Source organism: Melopsittacus undulatus, chromosome Z, assembly GCF_012275295.1.
Source record: "Melopsittacus undulatus isolate bMelUnd1 chromosome Z, bMelUnd1.mat.Z, whole genome shotgun sequence".
In the NCBI taxonomy this organism is placed as follows: domain Eukaryota; kingdom Metazoa; phylum Chordata; class Aves; order Psittaciformes; family Psittaculidae; genus Melopsittacus; species Melopsittacus undulatus.
Genome location: NC_047557.1, coordinates 103,014,612 through 103,034,739, shown reverse-complemented (window position 1 = coordinate 103,034,739; position 20,128 = coordinate 103,014,612). Strand labels below are relative to the sequence as shown.

General features: G+C 48.1%; 2 protein-coding genes across 2 annotated transcripts in view; one reads left to right on the top strand and one right to left on the bottom strand.

Moving 5' to 3' along the window:
- Positions 1-1,103: 1,103 nt before the first annotated feature.
- On the top strand, positions 1,104-3,242 carry MARVELD3 (MARVEL domain containing 3). Its single transcript, XM_034073122.1, has 3 exons — positions 1,104-1,534; positions 1,942-2,042; positions 2,139-3,242. Exons 1-3 carry the CDS (start codon positions 1,104-1,106, stop codon positions 2,741-2,743), a joined length of 1,137 nt encoding a protein of 378 aa, XP_033929013.1. The 3' UTR covers positions 2,744-3,242.
- Positions 3,243-6,243: 3,001 nt separating this feature from the next.
- Positions 6,244-20,128, bottom strand: part of PHLPP2 (PH domain and leucine rich repeat protein phosphatase 2) — a 30,612-nt gene continuing 16,727 nt past the window's right edge. Inside the window, exons 8-19 of the mRNA XM_031043921.2 lie at positions 19,191-19,421; positions 18,259-18,461; positions 17,086-17,146; positions 16,298-16,393; positions 14,255-14,410; positions 13,306-13,506; positions 12,155-12,317; positions 11,527-11,657; positions 11,030-11,140; positions 10,387-10,575; positions 10,023-10,254; positions 6,244-9,229 (exon numbers count right to left, since the gene is read on the bottom strand). Of these exons, the coding sequence (XP_030899781.2) occupies positions 8,099-9,229; positions 10,023-10,254; positions 10,387-10,575; positions 11,030-11,140; positions 11,527-11,657; positions 12,155-12,317; positions 13,306-13,506; positions 14,255-14,410; positions 16,298-16,393; positions 17,086-17,146; positions 18,259-18,461; positions 19,191-19,421 (2,905 nt within the window). The 3' untranslated portion in view covers positions 6,244-8,098. The remainder of the gene's footprint in view (positions 9,230-10,022; positions 10,255-10,386; positions 10,576-11,029; positions 11,141-11,526; positions 11,658-12,154; positions 12,318-13,305; positions 13,507-14,254; positions 14,411-16,297; positions 16,394-17,085; positions 17,147-18,258; positions 18,462-19,190; positions 19,422-20,128) is intronic.

Sequence of the window (20,128 nt, the reverse complement as noted above, 5' to 3'; positions counted from 1 at the left end):
TATCAGAGCTGGAGGTTGAACAAAGACTTCTGTTCTGCTGCTCCCTTACCCCAAACTAAGGGAATTTAAGGTTATTTTTCTGGTCGTTCCTGAAGTCAGGCGAAGAACTGAGGAGTATTCAACAGTGCTGAGGTGCACAAGCACAGCCATTCATAGACTATAAAATCTATCGGTTGCTGCTGCTGCTCCTGCAAGGACAGAAGGGTGAAGCTACTTCACTGTTGCCACCAATCTTACAGGTGGAGGAAACGTATTTCTGCCTCATATTGACAAATCTGAACCTCTCAGGGCACTCAGACACTGAGGCCTCAGTCTAAGCCTGTGTCCAGAAAAGTCTCTGTTTTCCTAGATTCAATGGAAGTCTTTGCAATGCTAAAGCTTTTCCAGGCAGGGTTTGGTCAAACTCTTGTATGAAATCATTCACTCTGGTTTCCCAACCTGTCTCTGTGTGTCCAACTTGTTCCACTGTTGCTTTTCTCCCAGGCCAAACAGCCTCTCCAGAATCTGCCCTGAGGAGCCTGTGGGTCACTCACACATGGGTGAGCTCTTAGGCAGTTGCATTCACTCCTGCAGCCACCAATAAAGGAGCAATTCATTGCCTGTGCTGAAAGGTGTTGGCTGTGGCAGCAGCCTCCTGGGAGAGGATGGCACCAGTCCCACCATGCAGCAGGATATGAGTGTACATGGAAATGGGGCAGCCAGCAAGAAGGTCACATCACATTGTGTGAAGTGGTCTCCAGCAGACACAGGTTTGGTTCCTTATGGATCAGTACAAGGTAATGCACTTGCACACGGCCTGCAGAGCACTGGCAGCGGCACACAGGACAATACCCCAAAGCGCTGGTGCACAGAGGCACAGCCTCCCCATGACCGGGCAGCTGGAGGGGGCAGCATCCCGTGTGCTGCCAGGGGGAGCACAGGAGCAGGCAGGGTCCCGGTGCCCGTGTGCAGCCGGTGCGGGGCAGCCGGGGCAGGGGAGCCCGTCCAGGGGGGATGGAGCCGCCGCTGTGCGGGGATGGAGCCGCCGCTGTGCGGGGATGGAGCCGCCGCTGTGCGGGGATGGAGCCGCCGCTGTGCGGGGATGGAGCCGCTGCTGTGCGGGGATGGAGCCGCCGCTGTGCGGGGATGGAGCCGCTGCTGTGCGGGGATGGAGCCGCCGCTGTGCGGGACGGACGCGGCCGCAGCTCGGGTGTGCGGACGGGCAGAGCAGCAGCACCAGGCTCGGGACCGCCCGGGGCTCGCACCGAACCCACAGCGCAGGAAGAGCCGCTCCCGGTGCCAGAGCCTCCCCTCGGCCCCAGCGCTGCAGGCACCGGTACCGGGCGGGCGCACCAGGAAGCGAGCGGCACCGGGCGGGGCGGGGCCGGGCCGTGCGCAGGTGCCGGGGGAGCGGCCCCGTCCCGCCCGCTGCGCACCCTCCCCCGGCCGCAGGAGCTGCGCGGACACCGGCGCTGAACCGGACCCAGGGCCGGGCCATGGAGCAGCAGAGCAGCCCCCGAGCCCCGACGGCGGAACGCGACTGGGCGGGCGGGCAGTGAGGAGGGGACCGGAGGGGACGGGAGGGGACGGGAGGGACGGGGCTCGACGGGGCGGGCAGGGGACGGGGCGGGGATCGGGACTGGACGGGCCGGCGGCGGTGAGGGCTTGGGAGGAGGGGGAATCGGGACGGGGCGGGATTGGGCGAGCGGGCAGGCGGCCGGGAGGAGGCCGGGGGCGGTGGGATCGGGGCGGGCAGGTGGATGTGAAGGGCACAGGCTGGGATCCGGACGGGGCGGGGAGGAGGAGTGAGGGATGGGGAGGGGGGGCAGGAACCGGGACGGGACGGGCAGGAGGAGTCAGGGATGGGGACGGGGGGGGCAGGAGCCGGGGCGGGCAGGAGGGTGAGGGTGGGACCGGGGGCTCCGGGACTGCCGTTTCTATCTCCGCCGCCTCTGTCCTCAGCTCTGTGCCCGGACCGGGCCCGAAGGGGCCGCACAGCAGCCGCTCCGCCGCTCCGGGGCCGCTGTGGAGCCGCCGCTGCCGGTACCTGCGCACGGGCAGGGGTGAGCGGGCCGGGGCTGCGGGAGCCGCTTCCCCCCCTCGGTGCCGGGACCGGCCCGGCCCCCGCAGCACCTGTACCTACACTGTGCTCCCCGCAGCCTGCTGCCAGATGGTGCAGGCGCTGCTGGCCGTGCTCATCCTGGTCTGCGCCTCCGTGTCCTGCGGGCCCCCGGGCGGGTACACCGGCCTGCCCGACCTGGGCGGCATCTACTACTACCAGTTCGGCGGCGCCTACAGCGGCTTCAGCGGCGCGGACGGGCAGAGGGCTCGGGAGCTCGACCAGCGCTTCTACCGGCTGAAGCTGCCGGTCGGGAGGGCGGCCATGGCCGTCGGAGGCTGCCTCCTGGCCGCCTCCTGCATCCTCCTCTCGCTCGGGGTTCTGCGGTTACCCTGGCGCTTCCCAGCGTGGCTGCTGCTCGAGTGTGCCCTGGACGCAGTGGTCGCGCTGGGCATGGTGCCTGCGCTCTACTTCTACTTCCACTTTCTGCTGGAGGTCTATAACTCATCAGTGTGCAAAGAGAGAGAGCAGCTGTACCAAAGCAAAGGCTACCAGGGCTTCAGGTGCAGCCTGCATGCAGCAGAGGTTGCGGCCGGGCTCTGGGGCTGTGTGGTTGCCCTGGCATACCTGCTCAGTGCCGGCCTTGCAGCCAGAGCCTATGCAGCCGTTAGGACACTGAAGCAGAAGCCAGTGCAGTTGCAATGATCACTCCACCCTGGCTCTGGGTTTCTGCACCCTCCTTACACAGGAAGGCAACAGCTCCTTCCCGCTTTCCTCACTCCTGAGCAGTGCGTTCTTCATGCTGCCCCAGAGCACACACTGAACATGGGAGAGGGAAGCAGTCCCTAACCTGGATTTGCATTACTGAGTTATCAGTGGACACGAGGGTAGACCTGGTGTCTGTCTGTGCCTTGTGGCTGTCCCATAGCAGTGTGACCATCCTGCAGCTGAGCAGAAGCCTTTCCCTCCCCTGCACCAGGGCCTTGCTCTCTCCAGTGAGGTCTTGCTCCAAGTACTGCTACTACATCCTTCTGTAGCTGAGGCTCCTTACAAAGGGCATGTGACAGTTCACTAAGAACAGAGGCCCATGGTTGTGGCATCTTGTTCGTGCGTTCCTGTATGTCTGCTGGAACTAAGGACCTCTTGAACGTGGTGTGTATGGAGCCATCAGACAATCTGAAATAAACGTGGAACACGATCAGTACACTCTGCCCAAGCTGTGATTTGATGCCTTTCATACTCCTGCAGGGGGCACAGTTTTGTATAAAATGGTCATTTACAGAACTTGTATCCAAGTTTTGCTTAAGAAGATGCCCCATGCTGGGATAATCAGATGAAAGCTTTAAGAGCTCGAAGATATGGTTTAGGATAGAAGTATATTGTTTTCAAAATACATTTTTAATGTACGAGCTGAGCAAATGAGATGCTGCTCTTGCACCTTATAAAACAAAAAAAAAAATACAAATTTTACTTTTAAAAAAAACTTCTATAGGTAATTTAACAGGGAAAGAGCAGCACTGGAGACACAAAATCGTGCCTCAGAATAAAATGTCACTTCAGAGCAGTGCCCACTTTCTATGGATGTGCATTGTCCATATGAAGGTGGATCCATCACTGGTCTTAGACCTGTTTTGCCCACATTAAAAACTCCCCCAAACCCAAACCAAACATACCAGAAACGTGCTGTGTCCTGGACAGAGCTCCAGTTTCATTGGCACCAGTGGCTAAATCCTCACAATTACAATTCCATGGAACGCTGTTGGAACTAGAAACATGAAAGTAGAACAAATGCTAAACAGTAACAGTCAGTACTCCAGGCGGTGTTTGCTTTTCCTTCCCTTTCAGTAGCTGGATGTACAACCTCTTTCAGTAGGTAGGTGTGCACATACATCCTACACTAGTGCAGGGGTTTATGTGGACAGTGCACTGTTGTCTGTACCTCCTGGCTGCTGCAGCTCCTGCTGGAGCTCTACAGTCCTGGTTAGAGCAACAGCTCAGGACTCCTGGGGCAGGACACAGAAAGCTGCTCGGTAATGGGTGTCATGAATTCCACCCTCAGTGTTCTGCCCAGTACCTTCTGTATGGAGGCTGATGAGCAGAGTAGCACCAGAACACAGAGACCCTTCAGCACAGCTACTGCTCACCTCGGCTGTGTGTGACTGAGGCACTGCACAGATTCCCTCCAGCACAGTAATGGAACCAGAATATAGAGTTAGATGAAAGTAAAAACTCTTTTATTGCTAAGTCAGATGAAAAGTTGATGCAAAAATATTCTTCCTTCCTGGACTGTCCCTATACATCTGAATAAAGAATCAATGGAATAGTGTTTTCCAGCAATCTTACATGATTTGCCTCTCCAGAGAAATACAAACACAGGCTTCAGTGCTGAAGGTGCATTCACTGGACAATAAAGATGGGAATTATTATAGGTGTATGCTCGAGTGGGATACAGAGAATATTCTTTTTTAACAGGAAAAAAGATTATAAATAAACAGGTGGTGCGCTGCAATACTCCTTTAATATGCACTGGGTCATGAGAGTCAAGTTAAAAAAAAGTAACATTTTAAAATGTGAAAAAAGAGGAAAATAACCACATTTGAGTGTTCAGACAACAACAGAACATCAGACAATGACTGCCTGAAACCAAAGAGGTGAACCTATCGCCCAAAGGAGGCCTTTGGCAAATGACAGGAACCCATCCCTGCTGGAGTGCAGGAGCTCTGGGTGCCCCCAGGGCTGCCTGTGTGGCTGCATGTCCTGTGCATTAGGAGGATTTCAGCTTCACAGCAGCCTGTCCCCAAGAAGGGGAAACACTTGCTCCTTCCTGGAACAGGTTTTACCCTCTTACCCACTTGAGGATTCTCATCAGGTCCCTGATGCCGCGCTGCTTTCACCAAGCCCTGTTCTGGTGCCTGGAGGAACCTGAAGTCTACTCATTACCCGTAATCCTTCTGCCCCAGCTGCTGGTCACAATAAAACCTTTATGGGTTTTTTGGAAGCCTCTCTGGCCCGGGCAGGGCAGGCAGGTCAGTGTCTTCAGAGCACCTGTTCCCATGAAGTGTGGTCACCTGCAGAGCCAGGGCTGCTGACACAATGAACAAAGGGATTCACAGCCAAACCTGACTGACTGCATGAGCACAGCAGGTCTGCATTGCTCAGACTGCCAAGAGAACCTGATGACCCCAAGCCAAGAACACCCCTCCAATAGCAACTAAGAAATGGGACATCCTTAGTGAAGTGTCTCCATGGACATGATGTATCTGTGCAAGAACCACAAACAAAACACAGGGAAGAGACTGGAGAACAGGAAAAGAACTGGGAAAACACTTTCTATTTATCCCCTGCTATGAGTCCTTCATTAGACTTGCCCATTCATACCTGTTCCACCTACAGCAGTGCTCGCAGGGAGCTTGAAATGTAAGGCGGTATTAGTAAGAGAAAAACAAAAGAAGCAGCTTGCTACCTCGAGGAAGACAGGAGAACAAAAGATGGTGGTGGAGGAAAGCAGTCAGGATGTGCTGCCCAGAACAAGACAGTTCATGTACCAGCTTAAGCAGAGAAGGCTCTGGACTCCACCTAGTGTAAGACAGCAGTCTATGTTCTGTCATGACTGTTCACACCCATAGGAAATAGGAGCTGGCTGTATTAAACTCTCTTTCTGCTTCAAAACCTGAAACAGCACTGGGTACAAAGGCTACACAGGAATTCCTTGTGTTCCACTCTGCTACTGCTGTGAAGAGGTGCAGCTCATAAATCTGTATGCTCCACTGCACAGCTTTATGTTACTCAGTCCTTTCCCACTGAGCTAGGTAGAGCCATTCATGACTAACTCACTGTGGGCATACCAACTCCATGCAGTGCTACTGGTTCACACTTGTAAGGAAACACCAGATTTTCCACATCAGTGCAAGAAACAGATACCTGATTTGCATTAACATCTGGCACTCCCCCAGCGTGAGGCTTGTCCAGTCTTAGAAAGAAGAGTGTGTTTCTGCATCAGTCATGTACTGAACAGAAGGTGCTTAACAGCCCTGTCAGGCATCACAAAGTGCTGGGCTGGGCAAAGACATTTGGTGAAACTATCACCAATGACAACTGACAGTCACATACACTGGGCTGAGCCTTCTCTGTGCACTTACATAGAGAGAACACGAAAGAGGCTTCGGGTTTAGTCTTCTTATGTTTTCTGCTGTTGTTTATCTGCTTAACTGACCCAAATTCTGCTGTTTCTGAGAGTCTAAGAATTAGCTTTTCTCTCATTTCCAAATAAAACAGGCATTTAAACAGCGAAAATCTGTGAGAGTTTAAACCTTGCAAAAAGGTTGGGTTGTTTCATGATTGCACTGTGAGTAGCACAAGGTATATCCTGAAATGTTGCACTCTCATGCATGGTGAGAAGAAATCCAAAGTGCTGTGAAATCTCAGTAAAACTCCATTAGTGTCAGTCTAATCCCCACAAGTGTCTGCACAGTTATCTCCTTCTGAGCAGGGCCTGAGTTTGATCAAGAAAATGCAGCTCAAGCCTCTCAGAGCTCTTGAGAAGAAACTTTCAAGTTTTCTTCGTAAATAAAATAATGAAGACAAGGCACTAGCCCACATCAGGCAGGATTACTGCACCGCCAGCAGGACGGGGTAGGTGCTGCCCAGCTCTGCCAGAGTAGGACAGATCTGCATGCTCCAGGGGCAGGGGTCTACACACAGCCCTTACAAAGGGGACAACACAGGCCAGCAACCCACAGCCTGCAACAAAAGTCCTAATTGAAAGTGTATCTGCGAATGCAGACTGGCTTGTTTGCCACTAGAGGGACTGTTTAAACATCTTTTCCAATGCTGATAAAGATGCTACTAAGGTGAAAAGTTCTATTTTCCCTTTTGCATTGAAAGCTAAGCAGGAGTAACTATGCTTGCAATTTGTCTGTGGCCAAACTGGACACGTACCATGAAATGCAGGTTGCTGTGGATCTGGGGTATGACTCCAATTGCAGAGGCAAGCAAAGATGCTGTAGCTGACAATGCAGAAGTTTGTATTGGTGGAACAGAGCACTGAATGCTTCCCCAGCATAAGGGCAGCCTCACTGCTCCCTGGCTTAGAGCAGCACACCACCGTTTACAACGGCATGTCCTCTTAGACACGGTACCACTGAAACAAGCATGAGCTCCTGCTTTCACCCCATGTTTTCTGGGTAAGGAAGCCTCTACTGGGAGGCATCCATTAAGGAGGTGGCCAAGCTGCTGCTGGGCTGGGCTGCTGCTTACAGAGAGGAGCACCAGGTCTGTGTGTTAATCAACCAGCCAAGAGCTGATCTCCCTGTGGTCCCTGTGAGATGCATCAGCAGGCACCTGCTCAGCACTCAGCTCATCCCACACAGCCTGATCCCATCATGAGCTTCACACTACCTGCACCAGTGCTGATCAGAACACTGGTATCCTGAGTCCTTCACTGCCTTAACGATGTCCACTGAGAAAAGCCCCATACACACCTCCTGGGGACTGTTCTCTCCCCTGACCCTATGTAATAAAGTGCTGGGCTGAAGGGGAGCAGAACAGCTTAAGTGCAATCAATAAAAGTGCTTTCAATTATTGCAGGAAACCATTCTTGGGTCAGCTGCATTGCAACTGGCTGTATTCTTTCAAGGAATAACAAAGTCAGGTGCTGGGGAGGGTGGGGAGCTGCATCAGAATTAATGGGACTCCAAGCACTGAACATTGCCCCTCAGCAGCCTCCTCACCCCCCACGCCAGCCCCTAAGCTGCAGATCTGGCAGAACCTCAGGGTTCAAAGGGTTACAAGGCAGGTGTTGGAACATCTGCCTTCGTTCTAGTGCCTGCATGTATCCCAGGTGGTCCCTAGCACAGAGCTACTGGTCCGAGTGCTCATGGAATACCCAGGACACTACAGTGAAAAAACAACAGCCCAGACCTTGGCACACCCCAGTTCTTCCATTAAGGAAGGAGCAGATGCCTGTATTCCTTGCAGATCCCAGCTCCCCTCGGAGGTCAAGACAGCCCCTGTGGGACAGGGCTACCTGGGACAGACAGAGTGGGAGCAGTACTTGTAGGATTACAAAGCTGTGTCAAACTCCTCTGGCAGAGTTGCTGCATGTTCCTCTTTCTGTTCCTGATCTGCTCCATTCTCCTGGTGCTGCTTCATTTGTTCCTTCACTTCCTCCTCCAGATCAGGTGGCACCACAAATTGATCTTCTGGCTCCACCTGGGATGGAGCAGCAAAATAGCCTGTCTTCTTCTTGGGTGCCTCTGTGGCTACTTCTATGAGGTTTAGGCTCTCCTCCAAGGGCACTATGGAACCATTGGAAAGCTTCTTTCCATACAGACAGCATGTGGAAAGAGATTTTTGCAGTTCACATTTCTCCCTTACCCCTCTCTGCACAGTGTTCACACTGTTCTGTCTCTGAATGACAAGGACAAGCCCAGAGTCATCCTCTGGCCCTGGAGCAGAGGAGCTGTACTCTGCAGCAAGAGGTTCAAACTCCAGACCCTTTCCTTTACAGCAGTGAATGTCAACCTCTACCTCCACTTTACTACCATTTGTCATCACACCTTCCACAGGCTGCTCATCATCACTATCCAGACCATTGTCAGACTGGTTGCTAGAGAAGGTGGCACTAGAAGGCTGGCGCTGGAAGATGCTTGAGGGAGGCACAGGATGCAGACTGCAACGCCGCTCTTGCCGTGGTAGCAAACCACTATCAAGACTAACAGCATTGTGTTCATCTGAAGCAGTAGAGCCTACCTCACTGCTAACCTCAGAAGCAGACAGTTCACTGCTGAACTCTGAGGCAATTCCACTGCTGGATGAAGGTGTTGCTGGCTTGGTGGTAGAACTAAATCCCCCAGGACCTGGCAGTGTGAGGCCATGCATCTCACATGTGCAGCTGTCCTCACTGATGTTCAGACACACCACCATTGCACCTACATTGTCTTGGCAACCATAGCTTTGGGCTAAAGTGCAGAGTTTCTTTGCAGCAGCTAGCGGGTCATGCAGGTGGCGCACGGCCGAGACAGCCTCCGTGTATGAGAGGTGTTCCCAGAGAGCTTTGTTCCCTATCAATAGCAGCTCATCTTGAACAGTCAGCAGAATGGAATTCACGTGTGGTTTGGGCAGGATCCAAGGATGCAAATACGTGCAGCCCAGCATCCGCGTACAGCAAGTCACACCATTGACCTTATTGTCCTGCAGACAAAAGAAATAGGGCAATGGGTTAGATCTGCTATTAGGCCATGTGCAGAGCAGACTTTCCCCTGCCCACATATAGCTCTGCAGCCTTGAGAAATGCCAGTACACAGCACAGTACAGCGGAAAGGGATCTAGGTCAAGGGACCATAGCACAGACATTCACTGTACTTGATCACTAGGTACAGTAACTGCTCTTCACCCATGCTGGCAAAACCACACTTTTATCCAAAAAGTCATTTTGTCACATTCTGAAGAACTGCAGGAAACTGCTGTGAAATGCACAGCTCTGCCTCCTGCAGCACACCAGTTATAGAAACTCACCCAGGAGTCTTACTGAAACTTATTTTGCAGTATGAGCAAGATAGTGACTTTTTACTTCCTTGTTGCAAGGCAGATTATCCAGACATTAATTAATTTCTGTCTATTTTCTGAACTATTTCCCTCTTTATTAACATATAACTGCATTCTGAAGTGCTGACACTGCATCCTGAGGAAGAAAAGAACAAGCAGGAATATTACACTACTGCTGTAACCTGGAGGTATTACCTATTTTTTTCCTCCTTCTCTCACCAAGCTATCCTTGGTATCCTATACCTGTAGTTCTCAGGCCATAATACATATTTTACGAAATTCCATTCTGAATAGCTAATCAGCAAGAGAAGCAGGGCAGGAAGCACCATAAAAATCACTTGAACACCTTCATGCCATCCTCTCCCCTGCAGCAGAGCTCCTGTATTTCTACAAAGCTTTAAAGGAAGGGCAGAAGCTGAACTGGAGGGTACAAACCAACCTCTGTTATAATGGCTTTTTGCTCCTTGACTCTCTTGGCTTCTTCTGGGCACTGTTCAAGGCTGAAGACTTTGGAGAGAGGCAGTGGTTTTCCATTTCGGCACAGAATGGCTTGGCAAGTCCCCACATTGGCTACCGTCAGAGAAAAGTTGCTGGCTGGATCAGCCACATCGTGACGAATATAGCAAAGGACAGCAGAGGATCCCAGCTTCTGCCCAGCCATACCCAGCTTCCTGTTGGAGAAGAAGATGTAGGAGGGCTCCAGACTCCAGTGACAGGCATTCTGGAGAGCTGCCTCACCCCACTTAACACTTTAAGTGATACCTATGCAGGTCCCACCAGGACCAACTTGCTCACTGTCCTACCTGTGGGAGACCAAGAAGGTGTTGGACATGAACATGGTGTCTGACTGCTGTACCTCCTCCAGGAGCACATCGGCCATGGTGCACTGCAACAAGCGAGGCAGCTCCTCATTCTTGTCTCCATCAAACATGCCATACACAGCTTCCATCCCCTCTGCAAAGCTCCCCAGAGCCAGGGATGACACACACAGCCTGTTAGAAAAGCACACAAGCAAAGCTAATATGTCTCAGAAGATTGTATGGTCCCAAAACACACAGCCATCAGGCACCTTGACGTGAGTACTGTTTGTAGAGGGCAGCAAAGCTCCTGCCCCTCATTCACTGCCCTATGGGATGTAAAGCTGCATTTTATTATTGGAACTCCTAATCCCTCCTTGCCTACACTCAGGAGATGGCAGTGGGAACAGCACCAAGAAAAAGAAAAGGCATCTCTGCAAGGGTAGTGAGCTAAGTCCCAGGGTAAGTGTGAAAACAGGGAAAGGACAATGCTGGAGGCTTAAGTAATAAAGACTTAGCAGGAGATCTGGAGAGAAAGAGGGATGGATGAGCTCTTGAGCAAAACAGATCTTCCTGGGTACTTAGAATGAGCTCCACCCAGCATACTGAGAAGACAAAGTGTCAATGTCCAGCGGACCACAATACTCACTTATTTCTTTGGCCTGCCATCTCAGCTACTCCATGACTCCAGAAGGTGGAACTGAGTGCTGAGTCTGCTGTGAGGGAGGACTTAGCATCAATCTTCAGCGTGGTAATGTGACTAGAGAGAGAGAGAATAGAAGTCATTATCTCCTAGACCCTCCTGAGCAGTTTGTGGCCAAAGGACCTTGTCTAATCTAGAGTTTTAGACAGCAGTCTGTGGAAATAACTGCACCAAGGAGAGGAGTTTAAGGTCTTGACCTGCTGGAGATGTCTGTCTACTCCTGCCAGAGACACCTGAGAGAATCTCATACCACCTGAGAAATTGGTTGCTGCTCTGATGACTTGGCCCCAGACTTTTCCTACAAGATAGAAAACCTCAGGTGCCTCAGTGGATGGTATAACATTAAGTTAGGTGATACACACTTTACTATCCCATTTCCCCTCCCGGGAAGGGTAACTCTTCCCTGTGCAGGTCACTGCTGCGTTAGCATCACCATGGCTCACCTGAAGACATCCAGTGTCTTGTGTTCTAGCACCAGGTTTGTGTTTCCACTCAAGTCCAACTCTTGCAAGGTACCCGGCAGTGCCTCAGGGATTAGTATTTCAGTTAACTCATTGCAGCTCAAGTCCACAAACTGCAGTACCAAAGAAAGCACAATATTCTCTGTTGTGTCACATGATCAGTTACTCCAGTGCTCTTTCCAGACATCACACAACCCCACTGTTGACTGTTCCCACAAAACAGGTCACTGAGAATGGGTCTGATCTATCAGTAGAAGAACAATTTATATGCAGCAAATATTTATAACCTACTGTAGTAAGGACTCCAGTACTGAAATAATAGGTCATGTTAAAGGTAATAGCAGGCCTATACATACAGACCTGCCTAGCTATTTAACACTCCTTTTCAGACCAGAAATACATTGAGCCAGCCACAGAGGGTAAAGACTAATGAGAGATGAGACATCTTTGATCAACTCTAGATCAGTAGATCTAGAATGTATATTCTGTCCCTTCTTCCTGGGTTGTTCAAGCAGAATGCTGGCATCTCCAGTTCCTCCACTAACAGTTACTCTTCATCCCCCAGCCCAAACTTTCCCCTGATACATCTTTAACCTCTCCATCAGAATACCTGAATATGGGGCAAATGCAGGATCTCTGGAAAGATGCTGATTTCATTAGAGTGTGCAATAAGTGTGTGAAGCAGCTTGCAGTTTGCCACTGTTGTTGGAATTGTTTTCAGTTTGTTGCCACTCAGGTTCAGCTCTTCCAAGTGTTCCAGCTTACTAAGTTTGCTGAAGTGGAAACAAAAGAATACTACATCTTAAAGGCACAAACTTGGCACTTTCTAACCCTGCAGATAAGGTATCCAGAGACAGTGCCCTCTATGAGCTACATTTCTAATTTATAGACAGCAGACCAAAAGTTCTAAGAGATGCTGTTGTAAGAGCTCAGGGTCCTCAAGCCTGGCTTGTATTTATACAACAGAGAGGTCCCTTTACCCCTGACTTGTAAAGCACCGAAGCAGAAGATTATAGTGTCTTAATTTTAAAACTGGCAAAAGCCCCTAAGCCATGCCTGTACTTTGCAGGATTAAATACATTTACATGAAAGTCATGAATGTATTTATCATTATGCATAGGCAGCTGAAGTTCTCTTAAGCTATGCTTGGAAAATCATAACATCCCAGAAGCCTGGTTTGGGTTGAAGAGACCTTAAAGCTCATCTATCTCCAAGCCCCTGCCACGGGCAGGGACCCCTTCCACTGGAGCAGCTGCTCCAAGCTCCTGTGTCCAACCTGGCCTTGAGCACTGCCAGGGATGGGGCAGCAGCAGCCACAGCTTCTCTGGGCACCCTGTGTGAGGGCCTTGCCACCCTCATTGTAAGACATTCCTTTCTTATGTTCAATCTAAATCTACCCTCCTTCAGTTTAGAACTGTTGCCCCTTGTCCTGTCACTACAGGCCTTTGTTAAAAAGTCTCTCTGTGCCTTTCTCATGAGCCCCTTTTATATACTGAAAGGCCTCAGGAAGGTCTTCCTGAAGCTGCCGCTTCTCCACAAACAGCTCCAACTCTCCCAGAACAGGAACCACTGCAGCCAACAGAATCCTGTGCTAATTCCCCTTAACATGCTATTCCTCAGTTTAAGCGTGTGTAGGAATGACAGCCTCTGTCATCAAGCCACTGAAAGAGTATATTGTTTTGACCCCAATTCACACACAACTGCAGGAACACAGGCAACATCCTCCTCGTGAGCACTATCTTACCCACCAACCTCACCTACCTTGCAGGGAAAGTCTGTAGGTGGTTGTTTGCCAGATGCAGGATCCGTAGGCTCGGGTGTCCCACCAAGATAGGAATACACTGATCTGTGAGGTTATTATTGGTCAAATAAAGCAGCTGCAGCATGCTTAGACTTTCCTCCCCTGCACACGCAGAAGGCAAGGACTCCAGGCCGTTTGCAGATGCATTCAGGTACCTGAGGCTAACCATAGCAAGGGCAAAAATCAGACTTCACATCACATAAACCACTCAATTTATAGCAGGAAAAGGAGTTATACAAATGCCAGTGTGGACAAAGCAACATTAGACAGGAGGCCAGACAACACAATGTAACATCCCTACTCAAATTAAGATCTATGAGTCTACTAATGACTTACTAGCTATCTAGCACTGCAGAAGCACAGCATTTTACAGTAAAAGTGCATACTCAAGAATCTGTGAAGGGGGTGGGTAACACTGGTGAAAGCAGACTGCATGAACTCTTAGTCTTTAAAACAAGGGTTGACTCATGAATGAACAGACAGTTATGAAAAGTTGTTCATTTGTAAGGGTGTCTCCCGCTGTTCTCCAATGACTTGATGTATTTTCTGCTGAAACATCTGAAAATCCACATGGCTTTTTTCCTTTGAGCCCAAATTTACACACTACTTTTAAAGACAGAGCTCTTCAGCCAGTATCTTAGAAACAGTTGCAACTGAAGTTAATTTTTCAGTTGACTGCTGGGTTCAGCAAGCCTAATTAAACCTGTAATTAAACTATAACATGGACTGATGCCCTTGAATCAGCTTGATGACTTCCTTATGGCACCTGAATTACAACCTCTTAAAGTGCAAGCCTCATTATCTCCTATGTAAATGGCACCTTGCAAGGACAGACACACAGATGCCACTATCAGCCTTTATAGTACCAAAGGTCAGTGCAGACAAAAAATACTTGCTACAGCCACTCACTTCAGAGCCTTGACAAAGAGGGTCTCTGGGAGTTTAGTCAACAGGTTGTGCTGAATGTCCAGCACCTCCAGTGGAATCTGTTCTGCAAGAGGTGGAAGGCTCTGCAGACGATTGTGTCCCACCATCAGCTTCCGAAGGCTCAAGCTGCTGAGGATCCTAGAAAGACAAAGGGTTTTTCTGTCAGTCTGGTTCACTCATTTTCACATCCAGAGTGGGAAAAAGTAGTATTTAATCTGTTTTAATTTGACTGTACAGCAGAGAAGAATTAGAGCAGACTGATTTATAAAATGCAAACAATGACAAAGAGTAAGAACACACATGGTAGAAGGTGCCTCAAGTCACTCTGAATGCCTGCAAGTGTGTGTACGTTTTCCTCTATGCTACTGCAGATTACTAACTTGTGATAAGACTGTGAGCATTCTCTCAGGCAAACAGAAGAAAGGAAGTCACAAGCATGGATTTAAATGCCTGTTTTCATATGTAGGCAGAAGGAAGTGCTTCCCCTGTGCCAATTTAAATTCAGAGCTTTAAGCAGCTGCTTAGCATTCCTGTATTACTTCCGGGGCTGTTGTCACATTCTCCAGAACTGCAGTTCTTATTGAAGGAAAAAGCCTCTATCCCCATGAACTTCCGAGATTTGTTTACAGGAATTCTGAGAGAGGATGTCTGAACACACCTGGGCATTGCCCAGAAGCTGCCCATTTGCATGAGGTGATAATTTGGGATTGTGTTCTGAGCACTCTGAACAGAACAGCTTTGCAGAGCTGAATGTTAAAGCTTCATTAGCACACTGCTCCACGCAGATCAATTATTTCTGTCTGTATGCTGTGGCTTCTCAAAGCTAATTACACTGGCAAGGGAAAAAGAACCAAACCAAAAACCATTCAAATGAAGATACACCAATTTCCTCGTTCAAACTGATTCACACAGAGCTGGATGGGCATCTCCACCCAAAACTGTCACCACTTTCTTGCACTTAGTTGTCTCAAAAAACAGTTGTATCAGACAACTTCACAGTGAATGATGTCAACTATGTGAGGCTCTTTAAAGCTTTAGTCTGACAGATTAACCTGATAACTGGCTGAAAGTCAGCACTAGCTAAGTTGTAACTGTACACAAGACATACCATGTTAATGACAAACATACTGCAAGAGATCCACACTGGATGTAGTTAATTCTAGCACTTAGGAATCTTTAAAAAGGCATAAATATCTTGTTAGAATACGTATTTCTGCGTCTGAATTCTGCAGGTTTAACATAACATACTTAAAGTTTGGTTCTTTTCATCCACTGACATGGCTAAAACTATTTTCTAAGTTGTCATTACTGCATCCTTGTTACATCTTTTTCTTACTTTTAATGTATATAGTCTTGTCTCTGACAACCATAAGAATGTTACTGCTGAATTTTCTAACCTGATGTTTTAACTGCTTCAACCTGCTCTCTCCATTTCTTCACTGTAATCCATCCTTCCACTCTATTAAAATATAGCTTACCCTAGAATCTGTGCCTTATTCATATAATCACACCCCACCAAACACATCTGCAAAACTGCCTCAGTTCTTGGCTCCCCTTTGCCACATTTCTGCAGAAACTGAAAGGGAAACAAGGAGAAAGGACCTGGCTGATGGTATGTTTTATAAGCTACCTCTGAGATCAGACATACGGTATCTCTGCTGTCTCCCTGAGACAGATTAACAGATGGAATCTCTGAGGGGCAATGCAAGGCTTATTAGGGTCTCACCTATGACCTATGTTCACAGAAACTATGGTAACAAAAACAACTACTTCAGGTGCAAACAGCTGCAGTAGAAACCAGAAGCACAGGATTAAGTCACCTGGCCCCTATTATTCATGAAGCTGATCTGGAACTCAGTTCCTTCCAACATTTGAATAAAGAGTCTTTTGATGCTGCACAGAGAAAGTAACTGAATGATATCTCTGCAAAACAAGGAATAAAGCAAATGGAAGTGCACTATTTCTCTCTCCTCAGTCAGCTCACCATAGAAGAAAGCTCAGCTCTGTATAAGAAGGTTTGCTGACCTCAGTGGAAGCTCCACAAGGAGGTTGTGGCTCACATCCAAAACTTCCAGTTTCTTTGCTTCACAGGCCCAGTCTGGGACATACTGCAGTTGATTGCTGGAAAAAGCAAGGGGGAAAAGCTAGACACCAGCACTCCACATGGAACATACCCTGTTTGAATACCACAAGATATGAGTGACAGCCAAACCAAAAACAATAAGCAGAAAACAAACAACAGTATCTGAGCTAGTCATGTGGAATTTATCTCACAGCTAGTTGTGTAATACCAACTGAGCTGGTGCATAACTGCTAGAAAGTCCTCATGCGAGGCCCTGATGATCATGCTTTTGGTTTACAGCACTGACATCAGCAGAACAGGCCACCCTGTGTCATCCTTCTATTGTGCTTCAATCTAAAACCAAAGCAAAAGGCAATCAGGTCTCATACTGCTGCTCCAAGGGCAGCCATCAGCACTGAAGGCAAAAGCAGAGATCACTGGCAGCTACTCTAAATGTCTGCTCCACAGACTCCCACCATTCAGCCCAGCAGGCTGCTCAGTGGTCCCTGTTTGTTTTTTTGTGCTGATTACAGCCTACAGCTGAAGGACAGCCAGTCACCTAGACTAGGTTCAGAAGGGCTTCTGGTCTGGGTCATCATTCTTTAGTGCTGGGCTTTCCAGTGAAGATGGAGCGCCTTCCCTTAATTGCTCTCAACTCTTTCAAAAGACTAAAAGCTCCAGAAAGTTTCTTCAGAAAACAGCAAAGGTGTCCAGATACTTGCTTTATATTCTGTGGTGTACAGTCACTTACTGAGAGAGTTCTAGACAAGTCAGTTGATCCGGAACTCGATAAATATTGACAGCTGTCAGACCTGATGAAATAAAGCAAACAATTATGATTGCAGAGCTTCAGAGGGAAAGCAGACTAGTTAGCAAGGGAGGCTCAGTCTTACTTAATGGACACTCAAGGTCTCTACTCATCCTTCCCAAGACAGAGTTCACACTTAATAACTCTGCCATATGGCACAAGAGCTGCTCCCTATTCCATTTCTCCATCTGCCACATGGGCACCAGAACAAGGGAGAACTATATTTTTTTATTATTAGTGGATTCACAAACACATCTCACAGGCAAAAGGAATTCCCTGGACAGTAACTCAACACCACAACCTCCTTCATTACACAGTCTGCACACATACAGACATATATGATCCCTAGGAGCTGACCTCACAAGATCCAGCACACATGGTTTCACTACTGTAACATCAGTGTAAGTATTCTGTTTGTAGGTAGAAGCCTGTCCTGGGTTCAGCAGTAGCAGTCATTTTAATCCTTCTTAGTAGGTTAGCACTGTGTTTGATTTTAGTCTGGGTACAATGCTGATAACACCGATGTTTTAGTTGTTGTCAAGTAATGTTTACTTCAATCAAGGACTTTTCGGTCTCATGCTCTGCTAGGGAGGAGGGGCACAAGAAGATGGGAAGAAGCAGAGACGGGATACCTGACCCAGACTAACCAAAGGCGTATTCTATACCACAGCACATCATACTCAGTATAGAAACTGGGGGCAGTTACCCAGAACACTCAAATAGCTGTCCGGGTTGGGCTGGGTATAAGTTGGAAGGTGGTGAGCAATTGTATTGGGCATCAGTTGTGTTTGTTTCCCTCTTCCCCTTTATGTTTTCTATTCTCTCCCCTTGTTATTCCCCTCATCATTAGTATTATTGGTGGTAGCAGTAATGGTTTGTTATACCTTAGTTACTGAACTGTTCTTATCTCAACCCATGGGAGTTGCATTCTTTCCATTCTCCTCCCCATCCCTCCAGGAGCAGGGGGGGAGAAGAAGGGAGGGAGTGAGCAAGCGAGCGCCTGCGTAGTTCTTAGTTACTGCCTGGGCTTAAACCACAACAAGGGCAAAGGGCTGTTTTCTTCTGTTCTCAGGGCTTGAAAGGAAGAAAGTAAGTTAAGAAGGCAGAAAGACGTACAGTTGCTGTTGGCATAGAGGGCCCGAAGGGAGAAGCCACTCAGCGTCAACTCTTTCAGCTTATTCCGCTCACAGTGCAGCTGCTCCAGGTTGCCCAAGGAGCTCAGGTCCAGATCTGTCAACTTATTGTCTCGTAAATCCATGTAAGTCACAGATTTGTTCCCCTCCAGAGTGTCAGCTGCTGCTCTCTTCAGGTTGTTCAGCCTAAACACTCAGAGGTAAGAGTTATAAAGTCAGAAAACAGGACACTGGATGTCAGTAAGAAGAGAGAAGATGGGAGAGGAAAGGAAGAATTACGGTGAAGGCTAACGCCAAAGTTAAGCACAGACAAATGTGTGAAGAGCAATGACAGATTTCTGGTAGTGAATACAAAGAAAAATGCTTCCTTTGTCTGAACTGCTATTTGAAACTGTTTTATGTATTTCCCAGTGCTTAAGAGATTCTGAAGACCAGTCTAGAAATGAAGCCAAGCCAAGAGACAGCTCCTTTGTACTGACACAGGGAGCTAACACAGAAACTAGGTAACAGACTGCTTCACCACAAAGTTCTTTGTCCCTTTCTGAGAGCTCTGCAGTTGGCAGCCTAAATAATCTGGATCTCATCTCAGGGCCGGGGGAAGGCAAAAAAGGGTCAGAGAGATCAAAGAACTGCAGCAGCTCATAGTAACAGCATTATCAAAACAGGAAGCAAAATTAATTCCAGCACTTAGGAACTGCATTCAGTGGCTTCAGGCATTGGTCAGTTAACCTGCCTCCTCTAAGTGAACTCTGCACACCCTTAGAAACAGAACTCTCTAAAAGCTAAAGAATCAGTAAGAGAAAAAAACCCTAAACCTAGTTTATTATAAAGTGTGCTAGAAGTTACACACCTCCTCTGCTATAAATGGAAAGTAGCAATCTGCTATATAACCATATGCAGGTTTCAACCCCTTACCTCAAGTCCACACTTTTGATGTGACTCATACGGTTCAGCACTGCCAGGTCCAGGGTCTCTAACATGTTCCCTGCCAGCGCCAGTTTGTCTATGAGGATGAGCTTCTCACAAGTTGCTGGAAGTTCACAGAAGTTATTGAAGGAAAGCCCAAGACAGCTGAGCTGTTTCAGACTTCCCATCTCTTCCGGTAAGGATGTGAGGAAATTCCCATCAAGCCATAAGGTCTGGAGACTGCAGTGATGAAAAAGACAAAGAAAATAATTCAGCAAAGAGAAGCAAACATCACATTTAGCATTTTCAGTGACTTTTTTCCCTATTGCTGGCGTTAAGTACAGCTATTTTTAAAAGTACCTAACAGCTGATTTTATTCTTATGCACAAGAACTTACTGGAGTACTTTTATCATGCATGTAACAGGCTTGGAACTGCATGTATGCAATACTAAATAGTTCCTAAATTATTCTGGAGGTAAACTTCCACATTAACCTAACTAAAATACAAATCAGTAATCACATTGTAAATGAAAGATAATTTACTTAATCACTTGATTTTCTACAAATTGCACAGCTTAATCACAATTACTGTCCCATGAACACACTGGTAACAGGTTTTTACATTCTAGTTGTCCTTTCAAATCCTCAGAAATGAACAGTGTAGCTTTCTGTTGCAAGATGAATTGTTTTAAAGTTTACATGGCTTTTCAGACTGAAAGCCACAAAATACAACTCCCTCATTATGATGATGTTCCAACAAAGAACTTTCTGAACACTGCTTAGCGATGGCAGAAATGCAATCTGGGGCCATAAAAAGTTCTTACAAATAAAGCTCAAGGGGTCATAAAACATGACTGAACACATAACTAAGTTGTAAATCTCTGAAAATAATAAAGCCAGCACACAGCTCTTTCCTCATAGCCTGCAGATAGCTGAAAGATTGCTC